Source organism: Sinocyclocheilus rhinocerous, unplaced genomic scaffold (genome assembly GCF_001515625.1).
Source record: "Sinocyclocheilus rhinocerous isolate Xijiao unplaced genomic scaffold, SAMN03320098_v1.1 scaffold1658, whole genome shotgun sequence".
NCBI classification, from domain to species: Eukaryota; Metazoa; Chordata; class Actinopteri; order Cypriniformes; family Cyprinidae; genus Sinocyclocheilus; species Sinocyclocheilus rhinocerous.
The window spans coordinates 196,794-206,793 of NW_015661880.1; the positions used below are offsets into that span (position 1 = coordinate 196,794).

The 10,000-nt window shown below is 35.0% G+C and overlaps 1 protein-coding gene and 1 pseudogene across 1 annotated transcript in view; both read left to right on the plus strand.

The window, feature by feature from the left end:
- LOC107726721 (nitric oxide synthase, brain-like) overlaps positions 1 to 3,884 on the plus strand; it is a 62,866-nt gene extending 58,982 nt beyond the window's left edge. Inside the window, exons 25-28 of the mRNA XM_016536413.1 lie at positions 144 to 292; positions 576 to 770; positions 1,362 to 1,480; positions 3,622 to 3,884. Of these exons, the coding sequence (XP_016391899.1) occupies positions 144 to 292; positions 576 to 770; positions 1,362 to 1,480; positions 3,622 to 3,637 (479 nt within the window). The 3' untranslated portion in view covers positions 3,638 to 3,884. The remainder of the gene's footprint in view (positions 1 to 143; positions 293 to 575; positions 771 to 1,361; positions 1,481 to 3,621) is intronic.
- A 4,593-nt stretch (positions 3,885 to 8,477) lies between these two features.
- Positions 8,478 to 10,000, plus strand: part of LOC107726725 (leucine-rich repeat-containing protein 74B-like) — a 17,258-nt pseudogene continuing 15,735 nt past the window's right edge.

Genomic DNA, 10,000 nt, shown 5'->3' on the forward strand with positions numbered 1-10,000 from the left:
TATATATATATATAATACTATTTTTACAATAATAATAATTTGTATATAATTTAAAAAATTACATGTACTTACACTTTCACTAATATATTTTGGCAATTGTCATTGAGTTTAATCTTAATTTTGGCATGTTTTTTTTAAATCAGGAATCAAGGCATGCCCCATGATCTTGGTTTTCGGTTGTCGGCAGTCACAGATTGACCACATTTACAAGGAAGAGACCATCCAGGCCAAGAACAAGGAAGTGTTTAAAGAGCTTTACACCGCATACTCCAGAGAGCCTGGGAGACCAAAGGTTAGAATATGATGCCTTGGCAAATATTAGTGTGGATATTTCAAATCCATTTATAATCCAGCATTAGTGAGGGTTTAGCTAGCTGCTCAAGTGAATCATAGAGATTAATGGGAAAATGAAAAATGGACCTTTGTGAAGAAAGTCTTTGATTTTCAAAATTTTTTGTTTTTTAAATTCAGCAAGCAAGGCAAAGCATTTCTGACTGATCAAATAACAGTGGAACCATGCCATGTGGCTCACAGACATCTATTTAGTCTTTTACCTCACAATCTTGTCCTCTCAGAAATACGTCCAGGATGTGCTTCGCGAGCAGCTGTCTGAAACAGTGTACAAATATCTGCGAGAAGAAGGAGGACATATCTACGTCTGTGGAGACGTCACCATGGCCGGAGACGTACTGAAAACAGTCCAGCAGATCTTTAAACTGCATGGAAACATGTCTCTGGAAGATGCCGGCTTCTATATCAGCAAACTAAGGGTTAGATCCCACTTTTTTCCAAACTTCATACTGTAGTTAATGCTTTTTGGCCGTTTATTTAAAACTGGCTCTTCATATGCAAAGGTAAATCATGTACAAGGCCATCTGAGAAGTTCCAGGTTCCACTTACTTTATTTCTTTTTTTATTTACTCGTTAATTATTTTTAATTATTATTCTTTATTATTAAGTGATAATTTATCATCAAAACTAAGGGCTGGGTCTCACTTTTTTTTTTCCAAACTGTAGTTAGTGTTGCTTTTCAGTCATTTATTTAAAACTGAGAAGTTCTAGTTTTGTTTTGTTAATTTATTTATTTTAATTTTATAGTTTGGTTTTATATATAATTTTTTTGAAGAAATTAAATTGTATTTTTATATTTTATTTTTTACATTTTTGATTAAATGACAATTTATCAAAAAAACTAAGGGTTCCATCCCTCTTTTTTCCCAAACTTTATATTGTATTTAGTGACTCCATTAGGTCATTTATTTAAAACTGATTCTTTGTGTGCATAACAAAATCAAGTACGAGGTCAACTGAGAAGTTCCAGTTACTTTTTCCAAACGGTTTTCTCCTCTTTCTCGTTGAAGGATGAGAATCGATACCATGAGGACATCTTCGGTGTAACCCTGCGCACTTACGAGGTCACCAACCGTCTAAGGTCGGAGTCTATTGCATACATCGAAGAGAGCAAGAAAGACACGGATGAGTAAGTCCTGTTTGCTTATTCTCCATCCGTCCTCCTCTCACCTTGAGTCGCCTTGGGTTATCCGCGCTTGTAGGAGGACCTTGTGCCGTGTAGATTACTGTAGATACAGCCTCTGGACCAGCATCACTGAATGCCAGCCGTAACCATAGAGACGGAGGCTGAGAAGAGGCTGCAGCGTAACAGGATTAGTGAGAAGAGAGTGGCTGTGCTATTCTCTGTTTGTGCTCTCACAGATAAGAGCTTGTTCATCGCACACTCGCTGTGAGAGTGGAGGGAGGGACAGAAGTGCTTTAACCGTAGTGCACGCTTAACTGGCCCTTTTGCCGGATGGCCACCGTAGTTCCTGAGAGGTGTCACTTATTTTGATGTTTTATGATGAAAGTCCTTGTGTTGGAGGACGAGAGCTACCTCACGGTCCCTCGCCATGTGTCATCTGGTACTCTGTTGGATAGTGGGCAATACTGAATAAATAAATATATAACGAGATAATTAAATAGTATCATGAAATGTTGCAATGAATGCATAATGTTACAATGAAATGTGACCTTAATTACGTACATTAAACATGAAAGGTGTTTATATTGTATTTAGTGACTCCATTAGGTCATTTATTTAAAACTGATTCTTTGTGTGCATAACAAAATCAAGTACGAGGTCAACTGAGAAGTTCCAGTTACTTTTTCCAAACGGTTTTCTCCTCTTTCTCGTTGAAGGATGAGAATCGATACCATGAGGACATCTTCGGTGTAACCCTGCGCACTTACGAGGTCACCAACCGTCTAAGGTCGGAGTCTATTGCATACATCGAAGAGAGCAAGAAAGACACGGATGAGTAAGTCCTGTTTGCTTATTCTCCATCCGTCCTCCTCTCACCTTGAGTCGCCTTGGGTTATCCGCGCTTGTAGGAGGACCTTGTGCCGTGTAGATTACTGTAGATACAGCCTCTGGACCAGCATCACTGAATGCCAGCCGTAACCATAGAGACGGAGGCTGAGAAGAGGCTGCAGCGTAACAGGATTAGTGAAAAGAGAGTGGCTGTGCTATTCTCTGTTTGTGCTCTCACAGATAAGAGCTTGTTCATCGCACACTCGCTGTGAGAGTGGAGGGAGGGACAGAAGTGCTTTAACCGTAGTGCACGCTTAACTGGCCCTTTTGCCGGATGGCCACCGTAGTTCCTGAGAGGTGTCACTTATTTTGATGTTTTATGATGAAAGTCCTTGTGTCGGAGGACGAGAGCTACCTCACGGTCCCTCGCCATTTGTCATCTTGTACTCTGTTGGATAGTGGGCAACATTATATATCATGAAATAATTAAATATCGGCATGAAATGTTGCGATTAATGCATAACGTTACAAAGAAATGTGAGCTTAATTACGTACATTAAGCAGGAACGGTGTTTATTTTTGAGCTGTCAATCGCTTACTGTTTTTAATGGAATTAGTTACATGATGTGCAGATTAATTAATCAAATTAATCGCAATTACAGCCCACGTTTACTTATGTAAAATGAAAAATGGCATGAAATAGGAAAAATACACTACTGTTCAAAAATGTGGGGTTGGTAATGTTTTAAAAAGTGTTTTTGAAAGTCTCTTATGCTCACCAAGGCTGCATTTATTTCATTAAAAATATAGCAGAAATAAAAAAATATTTTTATGATTTAAAATAACTGTTTTCCATTTGAATAATATTTTAAAATGTAATATATTCCTGTGATGTAAAGCTGATTTTTCAGCATAATTACTCCAGTCTTCAGTGTCACATGATCCTTCAGAAATCATTCTAATAATCTGATTTGCTGCTCATGAATTATAAAGCAAAAGTCTGTCACTTTGATCAGTTAAGTGCATCCTAGCTGAATAAAAGTATGTATTTCTTTCTTCGATAAAAATATTACTGAACCCAAACTTTTGAACAGAAAAATTAAGTGCATCAATTTAATAAATAAATATAATGAATTATGAGCATATATAAGTTGTGGAATAGATGCTTATGCAAATATTTAAATAATTTCAGCATTTCATAATTTTATGTAATTTTATTATTATTATTGCAATTAATATATATACTGTATGTATACTATTTCTACCCCCTTTCTCACTTTGTATCTCTTTTAATCTTTATTTTCTTCCTTTTACAGGGTGTTTTGCTCATAGTCACATTTTCCGTCCATATTTCGCTGGTTTTTGCTCATGCTCTAATCAGCCAACCAGAAGCATGATGGGACACCAACCATGATTCACGAAAACTGTGACAAGTTTGTCTGTTCAAAAATTCGTCTTTTTTTTTAATGGAATATTTCATTTTCTTTGCTAGGTCTTGTTTGATGTGCATCTCTATGATCAAAATCTGCATTAATACAATTACCTTTCACTTGAATTTCTGAATGCACTTTTTTATGTGTCTTTATGCTTTGTCCTGACTAATGGCTTAGAGGCACTTAGGCACTTAGACATGGCCTGCCTTTTTTTTAAGTGTAAGCAAGATCAGCGGCTTTCCTCATGTGCAACATGCGTAGATATTGACTTTACTATTAAGAGATGGGACGTTTTTGGTTTGGATAGTGAGTCTCGAGGTTATTGTGCACGTTTCGATGAAAGACCAAGTCTCTATCCATGCTAAAAAGTGAGGACATGCTCGTATCTACAGAAAGTGAATCTGTTTAAAAGAACCAAACATAGACCTTTTTAAGCGGAACAATTCACGCTGTCCTTGGCCTTAAAAGTGGGTTCAGATCTCATTTTGGTCCATTTTGATTAATTTTGGTTTTGAAAGAGTCACAACCAACCATTTTATTAATTATATTATTAATTTGTCTTCTTCCGCTTCATTTTCTTCTTTCTTGTCTTCATTATAATATATTATTTAATATTCAATATAATAATAATAAAAATAAATTATTATTATTATTATTATTATTATTATTAGTGAATATAAAATTATGTTAAAAATAGAAACAAGATGCCAGAAACGAACAAACTTAAAAACACTATGGTTAGACATGTCAGTTGTTTATTTTATTATTTTAAAAATATTTTTAAAATATTTGTTTTTACATGAGAAAAGGATTAGTGGACGATTGAGAATGAATTGACTTATGTCAGCATGTCTAGATAGAAGACGAGTTAGACCTGTACAAAACCTCGCTCTGTTTATTATCGCTTCTAAATGAAACACACACTGCTAATTAACGCCACACTGGTTTCCATGCATCTGAACATGCTCAAGAGTTGTAACATGGTTAAATATCCCCTGAGGCTATTATATAACTGTTTTGTTAACAACTAGCCCTTAATTTAGAATGAATTTTAAAATTTAAAAATAGACTGGTTCTTTTTGTTATAATTTTTTTCTGATAAACCATTTAAAAACATCTTAATTTTGAAATTAATTCAGTGACTAAAACATGACTGTGGTTTTAAAGGGGTCATATGATGCGATTTCAAGTTTTCCTTTCTCTTTGGAGTGTTACAAGCTGTTTGTGAATAGATAAGATCCCTGAAGTTGCAAACACTAAAGTCTCAAACCCAAAGAGATATTCTTTATAAAAGTTAAGACTCGTCCACGGCCTCCTAAAACGCCTCATTCTAACACATAATTTGCATAACGCCGCCCAAATGTTCACACAAAGAAAGAAGGTGTAACTTTGATTCTCGCTGTAGTATTGTTGTTGCCGCTGCCGCCATGTTGTGGAGACGCTGTGTGTTTCGTTATGAAAGCGAAACTACTTTGTTTCGTCTTCCAAAAGAGGACACAGCTAGAAATCAGTGGTTAAGTTGTATTTACAACACTGTTCCAGAACAGATCAACCCAAATATTCAGATGTGTGCAACGCATTTTACGGAGGACGAGGACTGTTTCCTGGGAGAGTAGCCAAAGGCGGGGCATAGAGGAAAAACAATAATGTACAGTATGTGGAAAATAATGTGTTTTTTTAACCTTAAACTGCATAAACACATTTCATTACACCAAATACACAAAATAATGTTCTTTATAGCAACGTCATATGACCCCTTTAAAGAAGACTGCTTGGATTTAAAGCAACTGTATGCAAGTTGTTTACCTTGAAATATCAGTTTCAAAATCATTCTGATGGACTTATAATAAGGCAAATAACTTTTGAATTCTAATAAGGCACACGTCTGTTCTGTATTGAAACCCATTTCATAAATAAAAAAACCCCTCAATACATAAAAAGGTCATTGAAATGTTGTAATCGCATAATTAAGACTTTGCTTCTTGCGTTTTTGGAAACAAAAAACAAATGAGATATGCACTTAGAATTCAGATTTTTTTTTTCTAGCAATTCCAGGTTTACATCACAATTCTTAGTTTATATCTCGTAATTTTTTTTCTCAGAACTCTGCGTTAACCTCTCGCAATTCTGACGTTAATTCTGAGATTATATATCGCAATTGTACATTTTATCTCAGAATTCCGAGTTCACATGAGTTTACTGAGTTTATAATTCATAATTATGCCATTTTTTCTCCGATTTCTGAGTTTACATCGTGCAATTCTGTTTTGTTTTGTTTTCCACAAAAAAAAAGGTAATTGCGACTTTTTATTTCATAATTATTTCACACACTTTTTTTCCTCAGTGTTGTGAGTTTATATCTCACAATTGCAAATTTTAAACTTGTCAGATATAAACTCAGAACTGAGATAAAGTCACAGTTAAAGTATAAATACTACAAAAATACACAAAACTACATACAGTGGCTTTAAGATTGATCAAACTAAGATGAAACCACATTTATCTCGAGCTAACTGTAAGAAAAGTCTTTTCAGGAGACTGAAAAATCTCTCTAGGTTGGTTCTTTTATGAAACGTCCTTGAAACTCTTATGAAAATGAAAGAGGTGATGCACCTGCTTTGCTTTACTATACGTCCTCTATATCCCTTTTTCCCTGTTTCTCTGAGACACGGCTGTGACGACCCTTCTCTTTGACTCCAAAACAGAGACCTGGATCTCTGCTTTAGATGGAGGATCAACCGTCGTAGTTGTTGTTTTGTATTAAAGGGTAACCGCTTGCAACAACGAGCAAGAAATCAATGCGGCGCATAGTTCAGTTTTGCATGCAATGCCTTTGTGATGGCTTTGAAAGGACCATTTTCTGGCAATGAATCCTTTAAGAAAAGTCACTGTTTTGCTTTCTGAAATGTACGTTCAGTCAGATCCTAGCTCGCTTCGGATTTGCTTTGAAAACTTTTGAGTTATGAGTGGCCTCCGGCATGAAAAATATTACATGAGGTAATTTGATTTTGAGGGACTTTGCTTTCTGTTGTCTTTCTGTAGGAGAATATTCTTGTTGTATGTACGCTGTTAACACTGAATGATTCCCTCCCCACATTTGGGTTTTGCACCGTTTAAACTCTGTGATGACAAAAAGTCGGGCAAAAAAGAATCACACACATGCATATGTTAAAATCAGTAAATATCTAATTCAATCATGACAACTCTCGGAACATTTTAGCATGGTGATGGATCCTCTGAGTTGCTTGTAATGATGTCTAATTAGTTTGGGGGAACCTGAAGCATTATTCTGAATGCATGATGTTACCGTTCTGTTTTCTCTTAACCTGCACTGTGTCTGTTTAACTGTTGTGATCGCGTTCTTCCTCTGTGACTGGACGGAGAAGAAGTTTTACGGGGTTTTCTTTTCTCTTTTTGTGTTTGTTCTTTGCTGCTGCTAAGAGAAACTGTTCCGATCAATTTCTGCTGTGAATCTTCTATTGTGGAAATTCGAACATTGAAACATTTGCCATTTTAATGCATATACTGCAAGAACTTTGCATCTACTTAATAATAAAAACATTTGTATGTCAAGACTTGAAGTTCTTTGCCATTCTTTCTAAGTGAGGAAATTAAAAAAAATATATGCACTGTGAAGTTTATTTAAGACATTTGTAATGCATGAAAGGATATGTGAATGGAAAATTTGAGGTCAGAGGTTGCACTTTCATGGCTCAGGAGATGATGGTGTGTTTCATTGAAATGTCAGTTAGGTTTCCTATTGAATTTTCATGGAGAAACAGAAGCAATGTAGAGACTGTTTCCATGCAAGAGTATCAGACATCATCTTATTATTTATTAAAAAAAAATTTTTAAATGTCAAATGTGCTACAACTCTGCAAAAGAAATATTAAATATACTTATATTTCATACATTTTAGATTAAAAATAAATGATATAAAGAATATGTTGTAAATGAAAGTAAGTGGTCATTATTATGAAATATTTAAGAAATAATATACAAAATACGTATTTTATGTGTGTGTGTGTGTGTGTTTAAAATATATATAAAAAATATTTAAATATGAATATAAATGTAATATTGCCATTACATTACAAAATAAGTATATGTATCTATGTATGTTGGTGTGTGTGTGTGTGTGTGTATTATAGATATATATATATATATATAGATATATACGTGTGTGTGTGTATATATATATATATATATATATATCTATATACTGTATATATATATATATATATATATGTGTCATTTTAGAATTACAGGTTAATTAAGGTTTTATAGAGAGCAACTGATTGTGTAGTGAGGGAAGAAGATGTATGTTCTTTGTTTTATATAATTGTTTCTCTCTCTCACCGCTCACAGCAGAAACAGATTGAGTGCAGCTTTATGAGAGGAGAAATGACACCATGGCAACCAGTCAACAAAACAAATGATCTGAACAATAGCCCACCCTCACTGTACAGGCTCCCCGGCTCATTGGATGAGCCGTCCAAAAATGCAGCTCTGCAATTAGCCAAAGTGACTGTCGGTCAAATACAACCTTCCCTCAGAGCAGGTTAGTCTGGGCCAACAGGAGACACTACTGCACTGATTTGCTTTCTCATAGATTTAATTTTAAGGATATCGATCCTGTCTGGCTCGGGAAACCAGAGTGAATCGAATGTGATTTAGTTTGATGAAAGCATTCTCAACATTAATTTTGCAAACAATCACAAACTCACAAGGTATATAGAATGGTAGTGGGCAAAAAGGTGACAAAAGAGAGTATTCTTCCACCGGTGTGTGAAGATGACAGAGATGAAGGTGGAAAAGAAGAGGATTTGGGAGGAATCGCAAGCAGGCCAGTCAGCAGACCCAGGAGTCTCTACAGCAGAGGAAGTGTGGATGGCCAAGTGAGTGTCCCGGCTGTTTCATATGCTTGTGTGTTAGAAAACACATGATGAGGGTGTGTGGGCTTAATGCCATTTAGCCAAGTAGAAAGATATTTTTCACATCTATTCAACCAATCAGATTTTATGGTTGGGGAATGAATAGGGTTTGGCCTATGATATTTTAAACACTGGTTGCTGACATCCCAAATCTCTTGGTACGTGTCCAACGATGTGAAAGAGGGGGAGTGTGAATGTCATCAATGTGGTTCATGAACATTTTCAATAAATATGCATGATTTTAGTTGGAAAAATGCTAACTTAATTTTTGAATGTCTAAAATAAACATAAAGTGTATATTTAATAGATGTTTCTTAACCCAACCACAGTCTAGCCACCATTAAAGCGTCTAAATGGTATCAGAAATCTGAATAAAATAATACACTACTGTTCAAAAGTTTCAGGTCAATACATTTTTTTAATGTTTAATATAGCAAGGATGTACTAAACTGATCAAAAAAAAATATATTTAACATAAATTCTGTTCTTTCTATTTATAAAAAAACATAGGAAAAACTGGTTTCCACAAATATATTAAGCAGCATGACTGTTTTCAAAATTGATAATAAGAAATGTTTGTTGTGCAAATCAGCATATTAGAATGATTTTTGAAGGATCGTGTGACACTGAAGACTGGAGTAAAGATGCTGATACTTTAAAATATTCTCAAACAGAAAACAGTTATTTTAAATTGTAATAATATTTTCAATATTGCAGTCTTTATTGTATTTTAACAAAATAAACACAGCCTTGGTGACCCCAAAACACTTCTTTTAAAAACATTTAAAAGATCCACCAGAAACTCCTGCTAGCATTACATTTTGATCAAATTATTGAAATGTGATTGGCTCCCGATCTGTCTTTTTACATTTATTTATTTATTTATTTTTGCATGTCATTGTATAAAGTTTAGGCTTTCTCAACTTTTTGATGCTCTCACTGCTTGCTTCGCTCCACTGTCAATCCCCCGCATGAGCCTGTCGCTCAGCTCCCACAGAGAATGAATTGTAAACGCCCGCTCATCTCAGCACCAGTGGGAACATACAGTAACTTTGCAACCCCTCACCACAAACCATCTGGCTTCATTCTGGTATGTGACCAGTTTACAAAATCCAATAAATTCCTGATAAATAAAAGCAAGTCCTTCCCTATGGTTTTTATGCCTCACAGTATGTTTCACTTGGAAATATGTCATATTGTAAGTAAAATGGCTTGTGAATGGTAAGATTGTGTGAAATTCATGTAAGTGTAATTTTTAACTAGAGAAGCAGAGTTTGCCAAAACAGCCATGGAATGTTGGCTTGACAAATTTTTGTTTGAAAGTTTTC